This window comes from Hyperolius riggenbachi, chromosome 5 (assembly GCF_040937935.1).
Source record: "Hyperolius riggenbachi isolate aHypRig1 chromosome 5, aHypRig1.pri, whole genome shotgun sequence".
NCBI lineage: Eukaryota > Metazoa > Chordata > Amphibia > Anura > Hyperoliidae > Hyperolius > Hyperolius riggenbachi.
In genome coordinates, this window is record NC_090650.1 from 116,362,984 (window position 1) to 116,384,672 (window position 21,689).

Consider the following 21,689-nt stretch of genomic DNA (forward strand, 5'->3'; position numbering starts at 1 on the left):
AATGTAACTTTAACATTATTAGTGGAAAGATAACTGTTCTATAAACACAGGCAATGTTTGGACAAGTGGTAATAGTACATTAGAATTTTTTTTAGTTTATTGTAGTGTAGAATATGAAGCCTAAAGGTGGCCATACACTGGTCGATGTGCCATTAGATCGACCAGCTGACAGATCCCTATCTGATTGAATCTGATCAGAGAGGGATCGTATGGCTGCCTTTACTGCAAACAGATTGTGAATCGATTTCAGCCTGAAACCGATTCACCATCTGCTGAGCTGCTCCTGCCGCCTGTCCCCCCCTGTATACATTACCTGAAGCTGGCTCCCGGGTGTCTTCTCCGCATTGCACGGCTCTGTTCCGGCTCCATCCCGGCGCTTCCTGTGTTACTCCGTGACCAGGAAGTTCAAATAGAGCGCCCTCTATTTGAACTTCCTGGTCACTGCAGTGACACAGGAAGCGCCGGAATGGATGGAGCCGGAACAGAGCCGTGCAGCGCGGAGAAGACGCCCGGGAGCCAGCCTCAGGTAATGTATACTTGATCGGATCGGCCGCCGCTAGCGACGCGCACTTTACCCGTGGGCGATCGAGGGTAATTTCCCGCACGGCGCGATCGACGGACTGATCCGATTTCGGGAGGAAATCGAAACGGCGGCTGCGTTTACCGCAAACGATTGGCAGCAGATTCGATCCCAGGATCGAATCTGCTGTCGAAACGGCCGCGAATCGAGCCAGTGTATGGCCTGCTTAAGTCACAAAGGTAGTAAGGAAATGCATATGCAGGGCTCTGTAACCCATGTGCATCCCACTGTTCCCATTCACTCCCACCACTTCATGCGATGGAAGTGCTAACATTGCTGCTAATAGTAAAGCTGGAGATTGCCAACACAAAACCTACAGTAAGGGTTACATACTGCACTAAAGAGAAAAAAATGACTGCAGTTTTAGGCCAAACCTTTCTAAAGAAGCCTGCAGCTCTATAACCACCCCACCTGTGTTTTCACGGCCCACTCTCAGCTTGTTGGCCGTCTATCAGGCCACAGCCACCATGTTAGGGGCAGGCCACATAAACACAGGTGGAGGTAACCACAGAACAACACCCCCACAACAGTTTTGCCGATGAGGGGGCAGGGTTTAAGCACATTGCCAATGTAAAGGCAGACGGATGAGTACATTTATTTTTTAATAGCCGAATGCACCTTATCTTGAGATAAGGTACACAAATTGATTCTAACACAAGATGGAGGTACTCTCTAAACTAAACACACAACTTGGTTCATCGATCACCTGGTCTTCTCCCTCTGGCTTCCTGCTGCTTGAGAATCCTCTTTTTTTTTAATCAGTTTCCACTGCCTTCCATGCCTCTATGTGATCACATTGCCCAGCTCAAAGGGTGAGTACACACATGCAATTTTGATTGGCCAGTGAGTGGCCAGCTTTACCACCTCTGTGTAATATGAGAGCCTACAGATTTTAAATACTATGAACAGATTGTGTAGTTAACTCTCATGGAGGAGGGAAAATCAGCCTAAAATTGGCCCATTAAAAAGGAATGTGTGCACACATCCCAAGTCTCCCCACCCTGTTTATGTTTCATCCTCCTATCCAAACTACTGACCAGGGATGATCACTGACCTTAATCGCGAGTGATTACTGGTGATTCAAATGAGGTTTAATTACAGCAGGTGTGCAGCGGGGAATGAAAGGGTTATTTACCCATAAAACAGCGCGTCCTCCCTGAGCTCCAAATAGGTCCATGCGTCCTGTTAGTCTTGTTCCAAGCTTTGCTTCAGTCACTTCCTCCTTCCGGTTTGAAGGAGGAAGTGACGGCTGCAAAGCTGGGAACAAGACTAACAGGACACATGGACCTATTTGGAGCGCAGGGAGGATGCGCTGATATATAGGTAAATCACCCTTTCATTCCCCGCCGCACACCTGCTGTAATTAAACCTCTTTTAAATCACGAGTAATCACTTGTGATTAAGGTCGGTGATCATGCCTGCGTACTGACAATCAATCCACCTGATGCAACTCTGTTTCAATATCTGCGCAGCTTAGAAATTGGTTAACTGAGGCAACTGCTGCTGATTTGGACTGGTGCAACTTGAAACTGCATACAAATCGCAACATAATTTGCATCAACTCAGAAAAATAAAATCTCATTGACATCTCTAATCCTTACTACTGCTCAACTCCTTTTCTTTCCCACTAAGGGCTCTATTCATAAAACATTTGCGGTAAAAAAAATCTTGGAGGGAAAACACCGCATCGGTATTTTACACTTTTGTGTGCTAAAGCTGGCCACTAACGGTCCAATTTCTAGCAAAAAATCGTTCGAGCGATCAGAAATTCTGATCAGACGAAAAATCGTTCACTACACCATCAACTAACCAATCATTGCTTCCTATCTATCACGACCACCAAGAAAATCCAAATTTTCGTTCGACGAAAATACATTCGGGCGACATTTTTTTCACTCGTTCATAATCAATTGTGTCCACCAATGGAGATTATTTACAACCAATCCGATCAGAATTTCTGATCGCTTGAACGATTTTTCGCTAGAAATTGGACCGTTAGTGGCCAGCTTAATTCATATAAAGGTTTACACTTGCGATAATAGGTTGGGGAATTCCCGCACTAAACTGGCGGTGCTGCTGAGTTGTTATATTTGCTGGCTGAGTTGATACATTTTCTCCTGCAGAGACCGCGTTAGTATAAAGGAGGCAGCCTCAGCATTCCTTAACATGTGCATTTTCTGCCTCTCTTGAATCTGCACTGAATCTGTCTATTAGTCTTCCTAAACAATCTATTTAATTGCTGCAGCTTATGGCCCATACTCACGAGGGACTTTTGTCGCCTCAACACGCGGCGCGCGCGTGTTGCGGCGACAGGTCGCCCGTGAGTATGGGCCGTCGCGCGCGCACCCCGAACTGTCGCCCGTCGCTCATGTCGCCATGCGATTGAAAGTTTCAATCGCATGGCGACAGTCGCCGCCGCACCTCCCCCGCAACTGTCGCTAGTCCGCGTGAGTACGCGGACTAGCGACAGCAACCTCCATTGTGGTAAATGGAGCTTCCGGCGGGGGGAGGAGGAACGTCGGCGACAGCTTCCAGCTCGCCGCTGGTCCCTCTTCCGCGTGTGTACGCGGAGGGACCTGGCGAGGAGCTGTCGCCGGCCTGTCGCCCACACGCTCACGTGTGCTGGCGACAGGCCACTTCTGCAGCCCGTGAGTACGGGCCATAAGAAGACGTTCCAGAACTGTTACACATGCAGGCTTTCTGATGTGAAATTTATCTGAAAACAGGTACCCAAGGGGTTAAAAAAACACAGCCTTGGTATTCCGGAATGCCTTTGTATGCTCTCCTCTCACTGCAGCTGCCTGGGAGGTCTTTCTCATTCACTTGCTGTTATCTTGACTGTGTTACCCCTGGCTTATCGCCTTATCTAAAAAGTCGGGTTTCTCCGCACACATTCCGCCTGCTCTAATTTTTATGAATGAACCTTCAGTGACATATGTTGTGATAATCTCCGCACAAGGCGGTAATTTCCCGCACTGCAAAGGAATGTCAGATTTTCATGCGGAAACAGACTTTATGAATGCCCACTTTGCTAAATGGTCGGAAAAGTCAGCTGTTTTGAGCGGAAAACTTGCGGTAAAGTTTTATGAATAGATCCCTAAATGACTGATCATTTTTAACAAGTGGTGGTAAACATGCTGTACCTTCTCTTGTGCTTCCTTCCATGCTTTTATTGGGTCTGATTCATAGCCCTTCTGTACCAACATCTGAAGAAGCTCCCTCTTGCTTTTGTTCTCTAGATGCAAATACAATAGCAAGCAAATACAAACACATCATTACGCCATACAAAAGAAAAAAATAACTACAACTAAAAAATTAAATAATTAATAGCAGACTGAAAATGCTATGTGTTAAAGGATACACAAGGTGACATGATGAGATAGACATGTATATGTACAGTGCCAAGCTTACAAATAATTATGTTGTGCTCCTATTTTTATTTCGCTGCCTGAAAGAGTTAGACACCAGGTACGTAAGTGACACTTTCTGTTTGGGTCGGACTTTACCATAACCTTCACTAAGCACTGTTAAGGCATTGCAGCCATAAACACTTTCCTGGCAGAAAGTAGCTTCTGAGAGCAGGAATGAGATAAAAAGGGTCACCGTTTCATAGATTTTCGCTCTGGCATATGACTGAATGTGTCATTGAACAGAGACAATGAAACCGTAAAAATAAAAAAGCAGATTTATATATAAAATAAAACTGTGGGATAGCTTAAAAAAAAAGTCATTTTAGGAGGAGGATGATAGATACAATTGTTTATCTCTTCAATTTATTTTCACCTCATGTTTCCTTTAAGGCCATCTTATTAAAAGTATAGAAATGCTTTTCAACAATGGAAGAACAGATTTTAAACCAGCTGCATAGATACATACAATGTTGTTTTATAGAGAAGATAAAACACATACTAAGGGCTAATCCACACCATATTCTCCAATCGCAAACTCTTAGCGATTTTTTTAGTGGTGTGTAGTAGCGATTTCCCACATGGGTCTAGCTTTCTCTTCTATCAATTGTGGAGCATTTGCGTTTTGTTTCCCTATACTTTACATTGAGGTGTAAGCGCTTCCAAAATGCTGCAGGACCTGCGTTTGCATTTGGGCAAAAAATAAATAAATCGCATCGTTCTAGCGTGATCTAGCCCATACAAACACATTAGCCAAGCACTTTTTGAAACGCTGGCACTTTAAAAAGTGTTGAAAAGCGCTCGTGTGAACCACTCCTAAGTAAAAAAATGTGCGTTAGATAGTTTAGGAAGCTAGGACTGAAAATAAGGAAAAAAAACTGCTAAGTTAACGAAGACAGACTATGATGAGAATAGCTAATTTTACCGATTGAGATCTTTCCCTGGATCTTCTCAAGAATAAACCTGGCTTGATTATTGAGCTTGGCAGCCTCAGCTCCCAGCATTCCAATTAGCCAATCTTTGCGCAGAGTGTAGTAATGTAATCTGAGATCAAAGAACTCCTTCAGAATGTCTTGTACAGTCTCATATTTCTTTAGACAGCCCATATGATCAAACAGTACCTGCAGAAATTCAGATAACAAGATTTTAGGTATGGTTATGGAGTAAGAGAAATCAACACTTTAGCATAATTATTCTTAAAACAAAGTCAAAAATGAAATCATTCTTTGGTGTAAGCTAAATAAGCAAAATGCGTTTATTAAAAGAGATAATACAGTAACTTCAAAACATGACAGAAGAACAATGAAGGAAGATCAAATATTTTGCAATGCAGCAATATATGGTAAAAGCTCACCAGCCACACTAAATAATTAATTAATGTGAGGAACAAAAGAGAAGCATAAAAAGCCATAAGAATAGCAGACTGCTGAAATAATGAGAAGTTTTGAATCAGGATGATACCATTTATTGGCTAACTTAGAGATGGATAAACAGTGAGCTTTCGACTTATAAAAAGCCTTCGTCGGACTGGTTCCTGACCAGAACTGAAAAACACAGCTTATATACACTGACATACAGAGGAGAAACATTCTTTAGCAAACATAAATGTAATTAGATGCCTCAACTGGAGGCTTTCCCAGGGATCCTGGCTAAATTGATAAGATCAATTGAATCCTCTTCTACTATGCTGAAATAATTATTCAAGATCATGTGGGCTGACAGTCTGATGTTTGCCTGTCTTATGCGTCCAACATACCTCTGCACACCATACAATTTTCTGTTAGATTTTCTCTTAGATTTACCTGCCAGATAGCTTTTTTCCATGTTGTAGGTATATCTAACAGAAAATTGTATGACGTGTACCTAGCATAAGGTGAACAGCAATCAGATTTAAAGAAGAAATGTAGTAAAAAAAATAGAATAAAATTGCTTTTTTTTTAATATACCGTATATTCTGGTGTATAAGAGTACCCTCTTCCAACGCACACCAAATAAAAATAAAAACATCATGTACCGGTATGAACAGATACTGGTGCTGTACTGTATGTGGTACCCAGTATATAACAGTATATAGGCGATTGACTGGTTGATTGGTCAACTCTCCCTCTCCTTAACGTCGGGTACACACAATGAGTTTTTTAGGTCGATTTCCCGTTCGATTATTTTATCTTTTCTTATCAATTTCCAATCACTTCTATGAGAAATTGAGCGGTATAATGATTGAAAGGGATATTGGACATGACAGAAATGATCAAACGTATCTATCGACCGCAAATGTGTACCTAGCATATGGGGATTGGTCAGCTCTCCTTGTCTGTTTATCAGAGCGGTATGGAAGAATAGATTGCGCTGTGCCCATAAAACACACCTCTCACCTTTCTGGCCCGCCCTTGTATCCTACTTACCTCCTCCTCTGCCTCTCAGATCTCGCACATGTGCGCCTGCGCCACTTCACTACAGTCCTCAGCAGTGAGATCTTAGAGGCGGTAACAGTATAGGGTGTATCACCCGGCATCAATGACACCTGGCGTATAAGACGACCCCAGACTTTTCAGAAGATTTTCAGGGGTTAAAAAGTAGTCTTATACACCAGAATATACAGTAAATTATTTAGTCAGTGTTTGCCCATTGTAAAATCTTTCCTCACCACGATTTCCATTACAAAATTTATCACAGCTGGCAACATATTTAGTACTGTCAGGGGCAGCTCTGCTGAATGTTTGTTTCTGAGAAATCCAAAAACAGTGAAAATAATGCTTGGTCTCCCAGAATGCTAGGGAGGGGAATTTCGCACAGCCTTTAGTAAGCATCACTGGGAATGTGGAGCTACACACCAATATACAGCAATTTATATGGGAAGGGTTTCCACTGCTGAAACCAGGAAAATTAATGTTAGAGTGGGTATCCTGAATCATTTACTGCATTCCACTGCAGGTCACTGTGGAGCGTCTTTAACCAGATTTATTGACTAACTGCTTTCTTCCCACCTGCAGCAGAGGCTTCTCCTCTCCTCCCCTTCCCCAAAGGACAGTCTATGCAGTTATGCCAAGCTGAACATGCTTGACCATCCAAGAGCCATTAGTCAGATTGTTGCCTAAAATTATTCCAAACATTCATTCTAGGCAACAGAGACTGTACAGGGCTTAAAATGTATTACATTAATGATTCCTTATTACTCATTATACACAAAAGGCTCTCACCATAGAATTACATGTAAGACTGGTCTGGAGTTTGAACACTTTGTGCAATCCAGCAGCTTCTGCCTGAGCTAACTTCTCTTCTGTCATTTTGACAACAAATTTCACAGTTGCGTCAGTGTGGTATTCCTTGTAATCCGTTATCAGAGCTGGTGTTTTCTCTGTTCCATTAAGCATGGGCTCTAACACCTGTTCCTTGTATACCTACAAAAAAAATGGAGACATCATTATTCCTGTGAAAAAGTTATTTATTTAGTCCATGATACAGTCAGAAAAAAAATACCTTCTAAAAGAAATTTTTTCTTCTACTGGCCAACTTCTCCGGTTCTATTACTAAACCCCAAGAATAAAAAAAAAAATAGACTCCCTGCATGAGAGTTTTTTTTCTCCTCAGTATCACACAACTTAATGTGCAATTCAGTTATTGAAATTTTACAGTAGAATTTAAGCAAGTTGATGTGAAGCATACATGTGAAACAGCCACAGCCAAATTTCAGCACAGGGTAAAGCTGAAAGATGACTCACCCTGCGCCTGCTGAAAGTCCAGTGTGGTGTTAATGCTATGCCCTCTCCGAGTTATTGCAACTCGGTGGGAGGTGTAATTTGGGCACCGGCTATTGTCAGCGGCAGAATTAAAACTTTTTTTTTCTAATTTGAGCTCTGGCAGCCACTGTCTAGTTGCTGTAGCCAAAATTCACATTACACCCTATGGCAGCACTCAAATTATTGGCTCTGTGCCAAAATTAGCGGTCTCAAATTGGTGTGAAGCAGGTGGTTTTAGCACACTGGAACACCTGTCGTAAATTGATGTTGCCATAGGTCGCAATGCAAATTTGCGGCTAGGGGCTACCTTGGCGAGGTGGCTCGCCAATAAGATAGCCAAGCGCAGAGGACAGCCGGGATGGCTGAACAGATTGGAAAGGAGTATGGCTTTACGGTAGCAACATTGAAAGCAGTAGGATGGATGAATGCAATAGTAATGTGTTTAGCTACGGGACAGCACAACTCAGCAGTAGGACCAGAAGCTTAGTGTGAGGGGATAGAATTGAGGTTTAGCTATAATATAGCCGATACCCAAGGGTTACTCTTAGCTGATAAGGTAGCGGGGAGATCGCTTAGTGTTATGCAGAAGTTTGTGTTAGGAGTGGAGAGGCAGGTTAATGTTTGGTGGGGTGGAGGTTAGAGTTATAATAGAATATGGTAGTTTGGCCAGAAATTACCAATACTGTAAATATCAAACTTGACAGGTAATCTGCATATGACCAGATAGTGGATGTTAAGCTGTCTTCAGCACCAAGCATCACTTCCTGCCTCAGTTTTTCTAAGTCTTAATACACTTGGAAGAAAAAAAATTGTAGGCCCCCCCTACTACCCCATGCTGGCTGGTATTACCAGAAAGGCTGAACCAGAGAGTGCGGGTCTCTGCCACCTGAACAGTATCATCCTGAATGGTCTATGATAAAGGTGGAAGGGCTATGCAGAACAGGGGAACAATTCATTACCCTTTCTGCAAAGCACCCTTCTCTATATGAAGTACAAGGGGCTCATGAAGGGGGTGGGGTTGGGGGCATTATGGCGGAATCCTTTAATAAGGGGACCATTCATTTTTAGGCAATCATATTAGGGTGGTCATTTTTACCCCTACCTATTTGGAAGAAAGGGTTACATGTAAAATGTTTAACGTAAAAAGCAGACAATCCAAAAACATTAAAATAATAACTATATAATCAAATAAAATAAAACAAAATATTTCAAGTATAAAATGTAAAAGTAGCCAGTCCCAAAAATACTCAGTCACCGAAAATAAAATAAAGTCTGAATCTGGTGCTCAATGTAGAATCTTCTAATGATGCTGCTTATTAAAGAAACAGAAAGGAACCTTCACCATCACCTCACCCCACGCGTGTTAGACTGACTTACCAGAGTTTGACCACAGAATTTGGTCAAACTGAGCATATGTTGTTCCATTAAGCTGTCTCGCTCCTTTAAGGATTGATCTGGTCTCCACAATCATTGTCATCCTCCATTTAAGATGTTAACAGAACCAACTACATGTAATAATAAAGCTCGGAATAGTGAAGCACCTTCTAAAATAGTTTATTCCCCACAATATAAAAAGCACTTGCTAAAAACGTGGCCATATCAAACAGCGCCATTAGAGATGCCACTCACAAAGTGTAATCTGGCATCCTCCCACCGGCTGAAACAAACTCAACGTGTTTGGCCTCTCAGCGTTTAGGGCCCTTTTATACTTAATCAGTTGCTCTCAGTTATAACTGAAAGAAAACTGATTTTCAAAGTAATGCCCATGTTTTCCTATGGCACAGTTCACAATTAACACGTTTTAACTGAAACCTTTTTCACAATGCACGGCTATGGAAAAACGCGTACAAACGAGTACTAACGCACACTGATGCGTACCAACTGATTAAGTGTAAATGGACCCTTAAGGCACATTAATTCCAGCTATTACTAGAGAAAAGGGGCCTGAGAATTTATTTTATCAAATATGTAAAACAAACCTCCCCCAATGGATGTTGGTGAATAGTGTGGGCCATTGGTGGTGTAGCATTACTTACTTCCCTTCAGGGGGCTGCTCCCTAGACCCCCATCTGTATGCAATCTGCCATCTTCTCCTTCCAGAGCTGCACCTTCAGCATTTTCAAGCACCCCTGTGTATGCATGTCAGGAGATGTAGTCCTTCAATGCGAGTACTACATCTCCCAGCATTCATTGCAGCGCCGGGATCTAGGGAGCAGCCCCCTGCAGGTAAACAATATTTGCCACCCCCCCTCCCATTTAATATATTTAATAAAATCACTGCTTAGGTCCCTATAAAAAGTCTTGAGGGAGGGGGGTTTGGGCTATATTTATTTATTTTTTAAGTGCCAAAAGAACCATTCTGAGATAAGCAATACATTTTATTACTGTGGTAAGGCAGGATAATAAGTTTAGCTCTTAACTTTCCCCATTTCTGAGGTTAAAAATTGCTTCACACCCCTTGATTCACTTAACGAATCAAATACAGAGAACTCTGATTGCAAAAATTGGTATTACTGGCTATTTTAGGAATTAATTGGGCCAATGCTGTGTGTTTGATTTTGCTCTTATTACCGTTGTGCACTTCCTGGATACAAGGCTTAGGCCTATTTTCCATGGACAGTTGAACTGTGTGCTCAGCAAGCAGTTGCCAGGCAGCAGTAAGCAGTGACCAGGCAGCAGCGAGCAGTTGTAAGAGTTTGAGAGGCATTTCACTGCCTATCAACTGTCCGTGGAAAAGAGGCCTCACTCTCACCAATATAATCAGTGCTAGTCAATAGGAAACAAATTAACTACAATCTTATTTAATGGGGGGGGGGGGGGGGGGGGGGAAGAGAATGCAATTCTATACCATGACCCTCTCCCATCTCTATTAAATAACAATTAACTCGATTTTGTGCAGTCAGTCATTATTACATACCTGAGTCCATGTTCGGACTGGGAGTTCTGTGATTTCAATAGTGTTCCGATCGAGTACAAAGATCTCCCCACTCACAGCGTACTGGTTCTGGCCAATCTCCTGAAGAGTACCTTTAAAATTCTTGTAACTTGGAAGCTGTCCAAGATATAAAATAAGAGAAGAATAAATGGCAAAGCACATAACTGTACACATTGCTTTCCAACATAATATACATAATTGCGAGGCACTAATATATACTTCTAGTCACCTAGCAACCAGTGCGCCCCTTAAAACTTCTAACTTGAACTAGTAACAAGAAAAGAAGATGTCTCATTAGCAGAGAGACATAGGTGGTAACATTATCAGACACATAACCCTTAGCCTGCCAGTGTTTTTTTTTGTCATAATTCTGTATCAACTTGGAATTATTTGCAAATCTCAAGTTGAAAGTTGTAATTGAGCTAAAACTACCGAATGCATTATGGGCTTTCCAAATAATATACTTAGAGGCATATGCATTTAATATTTATTTCATGCCCACAGGGACGCCACTGTGAGGAGCCCTATAGTATAGAAGATGGAGATATATGTAGTGGGATTAGGTTACCACATATGCATTTAAAGAAAACCTAAACTGAAAATTAAAAGTCAAAATAAGCATACACAAGTCATACTTACCTCCTGTGTAGTCTACTCCTCAATCGCTTTCTCTTCTCCCGCGTCCTGTTTGTCCACTGTGATCAAGGGAATTCTCTGTCCTCCATTTTGAAAATAACAGCTTTCTGGTCAGCACACTGTTAAACTGTAACATCGGTACAGGTTCCCTTTAAGACCTGGTCATTCAGGCCAGAGAGGTGGGGAAAGCCTCTATTATTGGTAGCCCACTTTTTAGTGTAAATAATCCACTCAAGAATGATTTAAAATGAGAGTTTGAAGTAGTGCTGGGGTATGTGCTACACCTATACCACTTTTTGATTGCTTGAAGGGCAACTGAAGTGAGAGGGATGTAGGGGCTGCCATATTAATTTCCTTTTAAGCAATACCAGTTGTCTGGCAATCCTGCTGATTCTCTCTGCCTCAAACTTTTAGCCATGTTTCTGGTGCTATTCAAACACTACATCAGCCAAATAGATCAGAAGGGCTGGTATTGTTTAAAGTGTAACAGTCGGGCATAAAATAAGATACCAATTCTTTATTTTTATCTGGTAAACAACTAATAAGGATGCTAACCAGGCAATCCAAAAGTTAAAACCACTATTACTTTTCTTGTTGATAAATGATCATTCCCCAGTTTACCTGACTCTTACTTGGTACACACAATTTGGAAAACAAAAAGGAAGTTGCAAGGTATGCTGGGTCGTCCTATTTTGCTTCTCTACTTCCTCTCAGACTTAACTAATGCGGCCCGATTGGCTGAAGCCTCTTTGCCTCCCACACCTCTGTTCCTCTCTGATTGGCCAATATTTCTCATGCTGAGACAATGCACTTTCTATAGTGAAAGGCAGGCAAACCAGGCAAAAGAGGGTAAGGGAGGAAATTACATCAGGATTGAATTCAAAATAGCTACACTTAACATGGGAAATGCTAAGAAGGACTCTTTTTTTTTTTTACTGTAGAAAAATCACTAAAATCAAAACGTGGACAGTGTAATACATATGTTATGCAAGTAGAGAAAGTATTTATGTACTTCTATATGTGCTTTTTTCTGAGATAGTATGGCTGACAGCTCCTCTTTAAAAGGAAATAAATATGGCAGCCTCCATATCCCTTACACTTCAGTTGTCCTTTAAAGTGAACCCGAGCCAAAGAATGGGTCAAAAAGGTAATACTTACCTAAGAAATGGTAAGTCTCTGGATCCAATAGAAGCTTCCTGGGTTCTTCTCGCTCCTGACAAGACCCTCAAAATAAGAGTGGTGCTCTTCTTCTGTACAAGAGGCTCCAGCATACTGTGGAGGCATAGCTGAACTTGCGCGGGCACTGTACAGCCGTGTTCCTCTCCTGTAAAAGAGGCTCCAGCATACTGTGGAGGCATAGCCGAACTCGCGCGGGCACAGTACAGCCATGCTTGTAGAGGCGCGCACCCCCAATGTTTCTACTGACAAACCATTGTTTATCGATAGAAATATACTCTGTACATCGCTGCTGAAGATGTCGGTGCTATATAAAAACACTAATTAATTCAAATCTTCGGGATGTCCGTGCTCGGCAAAGGGGAACTGGAGGATAGCTAGGAAAGCCTGTATAGGATGCAGAGGCTTCCCTCTTCTTACATAGGTAGGTGCTTTTGTAGCTGAGGTTCACCGCGAATACACTGTAACATTTGTGGAGTAAGATCTAATTAGGAGAACTGCTGAAAGGGACACTACCAATGTCAGGGAACACCTACTCACAACAGAATATCAACGATCCCCAGTGAAAATCCAGTATTTGTACACCGCTTTATCCAGTCTTATGACACATTTGCGTGAGGCTGCATTAAACCGTCATGAAGTAAAGGCAGCACATACACAGAACAGATCTTTAATTCTGCAGGACACTCACCATAGGGTAAGGATCCAGGCCATCCAGCATCCTCTTCACATTGTTTACAATCTCCCGAGTATCATAGTTTGGAAGTTTACAAGCCCATCCAGTACCAATGCCTTCTGCACCGTTGATCAACACCATAGGGATAATGGGCATATACCATTCTGGCTCCACTCGCTGGTTGTCATCATAGAGGAACTTCAGGAGGTTATCATCCACATTTGGGAAAAGCAGTCGAGCAAGAGGGCTACAGCGCAAGAGAAAGCCATTACATGATGCATAATGGCCTTTCCACAGTGCATATGGAAGACCGGTTCAAATGATACTCACCTCAACATTGTGAAAATGTAACGAGGGCTGGCAGCATCCTTGCCACCATGTAGCCTTGTGCCAAACTGACCAATGGGCTGCAGTAAACTAACATTATTACTTCCTACAAAGTTTTGTGCCAAATTCACAATAGTCATCATCAAGGCTTGCTGAAAGAAAAGAAATAAAAATTATAATACCCCGAAAATTAATAGTACTTGGCTATCTTGGTCTTGAGTGAGACATACCTCTCCATGGTGATAGGCAGACATTTCAGCAACAGAACCAGCCAGCTGAGCAACTTTCACTTCTCGTTTATCATTTCTTTTGAAACATGTGAATAGTACTTTTCTCTGCCCTGGCTTAAAACCTGTGTAGTGGAACAGAAATGTTCAGTTAGGTAAAACCTATTATACAGTTGTAGCAGTCACATAAATGCTCTGATTTTTGGCGCCCAGGCTGCAAACTGAATTTCCTAAGGCACTTTATTAATCCGCACTTTATTGACCCGAGGAAGCAGGCAGAGATCTAAGAAATGTGTTGTCTTTTTTAATTGCGCTTGAATAAACCTTACCTGATCTAAACCCTTTTTGCTGGGTTGGTTCATCTGGAGAGGTAAGATACCCCATGTATTTATGTCTTTATAATGTATACTCAGAGATATTTATTTTGGGCACCTCCGTCCTTTTTCATAAACTCTTGCTTTGTTTATGCCCTAAATCCTGTATTATTCCCCATGCCCCGACAATAATGCTAAGCCTTTCAAATCTATTCCTCAATAATTTTCAGACTATAGCAGGTCAAACTCACCATCGACAAGAGATGGAATGGAACGTTCATTGTCAGAGTTTGAGAACAAAATGAGCTCTTTGTTGATGAAGTCATTGAAGGTCAAATGTTTTGTGGCTGTACCATACAGATATTGCTGCAAAAGACAAAAATGCTCAATAATCGTGACATAAAGGACTCCGATCATGGTAAAAAAATGTTTGCCCAGCTTGCATTACCTCTGGTAATCCATGCAACCGGCGCTGACGTCTGTCCTCCATAAAGTTTGTGAGCCATTCTTTTCTGTCATCAATCTTCTTTTTGCTGAAGGCCTACATGGATTGAGTTTGGATAAATGAACTAGAAATATCTCACAATGAAAGAGATTCATGACATTGTCAGAAAAGCAAAAGATCCTTACCTCAGTAAGCCAGACGCTTCCCTATCCTCCTCACCCCTACTGATCCAGTGCTGGGACCCTCCAAGCATATTTGATAAACGCTTGTCAACTATGTTTGCACGGCTGTGCTACCCATTCGTGTATGCACGGCCACACTGTTCAGGCACAATGATGGCTTGTGCAGTAACATAAGGCCACTCTAACACACCTTTTCTCTCCATGCTACTGTGCAGTTGTGCTTGTGTGCTGAGGGAAGCATGGCCGTGAAGAAGAGGGTCCTGCCAACCAGTGGTTGGCTGCAGGAGGATCAGAGAAGCCTATGGCTTTCTTTCATCTCACAGGTTTACTTTAAACATAGAAAACGGTATACAATACATCAATAGTTTCACTTTTGGGCATGTCAGAGGATGGTGAGTGGGAAAAATATAATTCTAATATAATAACGATGGAAATGAGACTACGTTGTGAATGATTATTTGTCCTTTTGAATAATGCAGATATAATCTAGAGAAGCATGGAAGACTTTTGAATGTGTAGTCTCGGCATGCCAATGTCCACTCCTGCAATGTCTCTAAATAACCGCTCCATATATCTATAAATACTAAGAAAGTTTAGCATTCATGGAGCAAAGTACAGAGCACATCTCGCTGCAAATCAGGCTGAGGCCTTGGTTTATACTGCATTTAGCATTATTATTTTAGAACACCATTATCCTCATCCAAAAATAGTAGCAAAGATGCCCCCAGGATAGAACTATATATATGGTTAGAGGCCAAGTCTGGAAGCAAAAAATGCCTAAGGCTGAATGTAGTTGTTAAAGAGAACCCAAGGTGGATTTTACATATGCTACTAGGACACAGAGGCTGGTTGTGCATACTATCACCAGTCTCTGTTACTATACCGTGTGTCCCCCCCGCCCCCCCCCCCCTGCGCTCTGCTGTCTCCCGCAAAAAAACTGCCATGCTAGCGACATGCAGTGTGTCGCTGGCAGGCTGTTTACATCCAGGATGTTACTCTCCGCTGCTCCCCCGCCTCCTCTATATCGCGGCTCCCCGCCTGCATCCCTTCCCTAAGCTGATTGGAGGGAAGGGACGTAGGTGTGGAACGGCGCTATAGAAGAGGCGGGGGAGCGGCGGAGAGTGACATCCTGGTTGTAAACAGCCTGCTAGCGAAACGCTGCATGTCGCTAGCAAAGCTAGCGACAGCAGAGTGTGGGGGGATGGTATAGTAACAGAGGCTGGTGATAGTAACCCACCTCGGGTTCTCTTTAAATCAATTGCTGGAAGTCAGCATAAAATCTGACTGCATAATACTCATGTAAGCACATGCAGACTTGGCTTGAAGTTTCCATTCAGACAGATTTGGATCAGAGGGGTGAACAATGCACTTGGCGGCAATTCTGGTGTTGGAAAAAATACGGCATGTCTATAGGCAACCGTTGCACTCATTAGATGCCTGCACCCCAGGCTGTCATTATCGGCTAACTTGGCTGAGTTTAAGCTAGTGTTTGTATGTACCGTATTTTTCGGACTATAAGACACTTTCTCCCCCAAAAGTGTGTGTGTGTGTGTGTGTGTGTGTGTGTGTGTGTGTGGGGGGGGGGGGGGGAGTTGGTGCGTCTTATAGTCCAAATACTAAATTTTGTGACTGGCACGGTCCTTCCCCTTGTCCCCTCTGGTGTCTGCTGTTCCCTGCCCATCATCCCCTCTGGTCTACACTGCCTCCCCCCCTGGTATCGCTGCCCCCCATCCCCTGTGACCCCTCTGCAGTCCTCTGGCCCTTTAACATAGATACCGAGTCTGCTGCAGATTACCAGCAAGTACCGGTCTATACACACCGAGGGGTGTGGCCACACAGCTTCACATAGCCCTCCTCTACTCCAGTGTCCTTTGTCCCCCGACGGCCCTCTCTGCTCACTGCTTCCTCCAAATCACCAGCACTGATGATAGAGCCTCCTGCCTGATTGGGCATTGCATTCTGAAGCTGTGTGGCTCCTTCCCATGCTGTGAAAAAACTTGCCGGTAACCTGCAGCGTTCTCCGTCGGGGGGCAAAGGACCCCGGAGTGGAGGAGGGATATGTGAAGCTGTGTGGCCACTTTCCTCGGTGTGTATATACCGGTACTTGCTGGTAATCTGCAGCGGTCTCGGTGTCTATGTTAAAGGGACAAAGGACAGCAGAGGGGTCATGGGGGATAGCGATACCAGGAAGGGGGGCAGTGTACACCAGAGGGGATGATGGGCAGGGGACAGCAGACACCAGAGGGGGGGGGGCAGTGTACACCAGAGGGGATGATGGGAAGGGGACAGCAGGCACCAGAGGGGGGGGGGGCAGTGTACACCAGAGGGGATGATGGGAAGGGGACAGCAGGCACCAGAGGGGGGGGGCAGTGTACACCAGAGGGGATGATGGGAAGGGGACAGCAGGCACCAGAGGGGGGGGGGCAGTGTACACCAGAGGGGATGATGGGCAGGGTACAGCAGGCACCAGAGGGGGGGGCAGTGTACACCAGAGGGGATGATGGGCAAGGGACAGCAGACACCAGAGGGGGGGGGGGCAGTGTACACCTGAAAGAATGATGGGCAGGGGGACAGCGATACCAGAGGGGGATGATGGGCAGGGGGACAGCGATACCAGGGGGGATAAGGACACACACACACACACACACACACACACACACACACACACACACACACACACACTTAATAATCTGATAAGTTTATTTTCACTTCAGGTTTGCTTTAACTTGTACTACCAACATGCAAGCCTCACCGGGCGACTAACCCAAAGCTTCCAGTAATTTGCCAATAGAACAAACTTCTCCCGCTATTATCTACTGACCCTAAAATGGACATTTAAGATTTCAAAGTCTACGAATGAAAATTACAGCCGAGACAAAAGGTAAGCTAAAACCCGTGAAAAAAGTACACCTTGCTGCAGAATTGCCCAAAAGTCTATGGCAAAAATCTATGCTTTGCTCCTGTAAGGTCTCAGTGAATTGCCACTGGACAGGACAGAATTCTTGCATCAGTGATGAAAGCATGGCTCTTACCAGAGTAATGGCTGCATCATCCTCAGGCCCAGCATAGCGAAAACCAATGCGGTGGCGGTCCATGTCTGCAAAATATTCCTTGGCTTCCTTTGAAGTGCTGGTACCCAAACCTGAGATACAGACAATGACATAGAAAAATCAGTCCTATAGAAACCAGTTTACTAAAGTTATAGTTCTCTGGTAGCACCTTGCTGTAAACTTGGAACCTGTGTTGTATTTGTGTACATACAGCCTAGAAACTTCCCATGTTGCTCCATGTTGTTACTCCGTTTCCATACCTATAATGCAATGACTGGCAGAAGCCCTGGACACCCTTATATCACTGTCTCTGTTAGGGGAACTTGTTTTGCATGCATGTGTGTCGCTTCCTTGTAATCAAGGGTAAAGTAAGGATTGCCACTAATTTCTTTAATGTAGAAGACTGAGCTGAAGAGATTGTCGCCTTCTTTTTAGCAATAGTGAAATTTCACTTTAAAGGAAACCTGGAATAACAGGAATATGAAGGCTGACATACGGTATTTTTCTTTTTAACAATGCAAATTGGCTGGCTGTCCTGCTGATGCTCCACATCTAATACTTTTAGCCATAGACCTTGAACAAGCATGTAGATCAGGGGCTTCTGACTGAAGTTTGACAATTAGCTGCATGCTTGTTTCTGGTCTTATTCAGACACTACAGCAGCCACATATAGATCAACAGGACTGCCAGGCAATTGGTATGGCTTATAAGAAAAAAAAATAAATGTATTTCTCCCTCAGATCTCGTCTGTTCTTCCACTTTCTTAGTAAATGTCTCATTGTCTCATTTACTTATTTGTACTTACTCCATCTGCTTCAGTGTCTGCATGTGTCCTCTTCATTTTTCACTGGTTTTGGCTTCACTTTCCTCTGCTGTTCCCCCTTTGCCTGTCAGTCCATCTTTTCCTATTTTCTTACAGCTTTTTAAAGGGCATCATACATCTCCTCCCGCCTCCTCCCAGCTCTAACCAGTTTTTTAACTGAATTTCCCATCCAGCCTAATAAACTGCACATGCCTCTCTCGTATCACAGAGAGGGCTGCGCAGCTAACTGGGAGAGGCGTATGCGTGCTAAGTCACCTGCTCGCATATGGGTCTCCCTCTAGGTGAGTGTGACGGCCATTTTAACTACTGGCCGCCCACTCTTCGTTGCACAATATACCTCTCCTGCCAGAAGTGAGTGTGGGGACACAGGGCCAATGTTGCAACAGGCAGCGAGTACAAAGCTATTGGCCGTCGCTCGCTCAAGCTGATCTGCCAGGTGGTTCGCTAGCCGGGTGGTGGTCTAAGGCTGCTGTACACATGCAGGATTTTCAGGAGAGGTGGTCGTTATCTGCTGTCTCAGCCAACTTTAATGTAGCATTTGTGCGGACCTTTAACCACTTCACCACTGAGGGGTTTTACCCCCTGACCACCAGAGCAATTTTCACCTTTCAGCGCTCCTTCCATTCATTCGTCTATAACTTTATTATTACTTATCCCAATGAAATGAACTATATCTTGTTTTTTTTGCCACCAATTAGGCTTTCTTTAGGTGGGACATTATGCCAAGAATTATTTTATTCTAAATGTGTTTTAATGGGGAAATAGGAAAAAATGGGGGAAAAAAATTATTATTTTTCAGTTTTCGGCCATTATAGTTTTTAAATAAAGCATGCTACTGTAATTAAAACCCATGAAATGTATTTGTCCCGGTTATAAAACCATTTAAATTATGTCCCTATCACAATGTTTGGCGACAATATTTTATTTGGAAATAAAGGTGCATTTTTTTCAGTTTTGCATCCATCCCTAATTACAAGCCCGCAGTTTATAAAGTAACAGTGTTATACCCTCTTGACATAAATATTTAAAAAGTTCAGTCCCTAAGGTAACTAGGTTTTTTTTTTTTATTGTATTTTTTTTTTTTAAATTACAAAAAAAATAAAATAAAATTGGGGAGTGTGGGAGGTAATGAGTTAATTTATTGTGTAAATGTAATGTTTGTATATGTAAAATGCTTTTAGGGTGTAGTTTACTATTAGGCCACAAGATGGCCACAGAGTGTTTGTTTACATGCGACCTGTAAGCGTCCGGAAGGACGCTTACAGGAAGCAGTAGGAGGCTGGGAGACGCACAATGATCTCGCTGTTTCTGAAAGAAGCAGCAGATCATTGCGGGGGCTAGATCAACGAACGGGAATGGATTTTCCCGTTCATTGATCTCCGGGCGAGCGGGCGGCGGCGTGCACGAGCGGCGGGAGCGCGGACAGCGGCGGTAGCGCGGAAGGTACGGATTTCTCCGTCCCTGGTTTTTTAGGAGGGAAAAAAGGGGCGGAGAAATTCGTACCGCTGGGGGTAAAGTGGTTAATATAGTGTGTACCTAGCCTTAAGGTGGCCACTCACCATACAATTTTTTAAATATCTGTTTAATTCAAGCATATCAATCAATTTTTCTGACTGATTGTAACAATTTAAAAATCTGACCAATGTATCACACACCTATGTTCAATGTTTCCCCAATCATGAATAAAATAATTGAAAGCTCAGAAAAAATTGATTGGAACTGTACATCAAGTAATTGACAAGCCATCACACACACACCATACAATTCTTGATAAAGTTGGTCTGAAATTTCCAACATGTCCAATCTCCAAAAATCGAAAAAAAACCCAGAAATTTTTATTTTTTTTATTTTGATTTTTCAGAACAACCGATCTAAATTATCAAATTGGTGGGAAATTTGATCTTTTAATTGTGTGGTGTCTGGCCACCTTTAGCATGTTTCACCCAGGTATGCATTAGGGTCACTTTAAGAAATCTCTAGTTAAGGCCAACTCTATCTGCAGTTGGATACCCATATTTCAAATGTGTTACCATATAAAATTATGCCCTAAGTTATGTCCGATATTGCAATACATTTTTAAATACCTTTTTCTCCTGCTTATGATCTATTTGTACATTTTGCCGAACACACCTTTATAGGTCTGAGGGTGCCACATCTCTGGTTAACAAAAAGCAATTATTTACAAGGGCAGGAATTGTAAACCAGGTTTTTGAGCTGCTGCATTTGAACTGGTCAGGAAAATCCAAAAAGGCCTAGCTGGAGATTTGACTAGAAAGTTGTATGTCATTCCTTTAAGCTTAAAAAAAAAAAAACAGGGTATATTTTAATATACTATACTTACACAGATCCTCAACGTTCATTTTGACCCACAGATATCATAACCAGACCAGTTCTATAAACTCTGGTTCAGGCTTTACATAAGAAAAAAAACTAAGGCAATGAATACATGAAAACAAACCTTTGTAGTACTTTATCTTCCATAATTTCTGGTTTTCTATTTGTTTTCGCCATTCATCAAACTCAGGGATACTGTAGAATGACAGCTCCTGCTTATTTTTCGTTGCCTTGCAAAACAAAGATTTTTGCCTGTTAATAGGATACTCCCCAAACAACACACACTTAACATATTTATCTTCGAAGGTTAGTCCCCGGAAAACTGGGGCATAAGTGAAACAGGTGCTTAGAGCAGCTGATTGTATTAATGATTCTGGTTGACTGCTTTGAGCAGCCATTGAATTTCAAGTCCACCCAAACATAATGAATAGCAGGACAAGGTTAGACAAGTTCAGCACTGACCTAAAGTCTTAACTGCACCCTTCATCATTTACTGTAATGAGGGTTTTAGGTCATCTTCCCTACCAAGTGGCCTAGTCCTGGGAAAACAAGATTCCAAAGACAGGCAAGTTTGTATGCACGCAGCTGGGCTGTAACTTTAACTTTCTCTGGCACTTGCCTTGACAAATCAGAATACAGAGAATACAGCATCTTATTGGATACCTTTACAATTGGAGTAATGAATTCCTCTAGAAAGTGGTGTTTTAGCAGTGAGGGCCAGTTGTGATGGAAGAAGTTAATGAGTAAACCTTTTATATGGGACCCATCTTGATCCTGTGTACAGAAAGAATACAAACAATAAATAAATTAATCAGTAAATGGTGGAACAAGAAAGAA

General features: G+C 42.7%; 1 protein-coding gene across 1 annotated transcript in view; it reads right to left on the bottom strand.

The window, feature by feature from the left end:
• Positions 1-21,689, bottom strand: part of TOP2B (DNA topoisomerase II beta) — a 105,787-nt gene that overhangs the window by 22,164 nt on the left and 61,934 nt on the right. Inside the window, exons 14-25 of the mRNA XM_068236177.1 lie at positions 21,516-21,626; positions 20,977-21,082; positions 17,678-17,787; positions 14,467-14,559; positions 14,270-14,384; positions 13,708-13,829; positions 13,481-13,629; positions 13,166-13,397; positions 10,645-10,779; positions 7,188-7,388; positions 4,913-5,108; positions 3,724-3,815 (exon numbers count right to left, since the gene is read on the bottom strand). Coding sequence (XP_068092278.1) covers positions 3,724-3,815; positions 4,913-5,108; positions 7,188-7,388; positions 10,645-10,779; positions 13,166-13,397; positions 13,481-13,629; positions 13,708-13,829; positions 14,270-14,384; positions 14,467-14,559; positions 17,678-17,787; positions 20,977-21,082; positions 21,516-21,626 — 1,662 coding nt within the window. The remainder of the gene's footprint in view (positions 1-3,723; positions 3,816-4,912; positions 5,109-7,187; positions 7,389-10,644; positions 10,780-13,165; positions 13,398-13,480; positions 13,630-13,707; positions 13,830-14,269; positions 14,385-14,466; positions 14,560-17,677; positions 17,788-20,976; positions 21,083-21,515; positions 21,627-21,689) is intronic.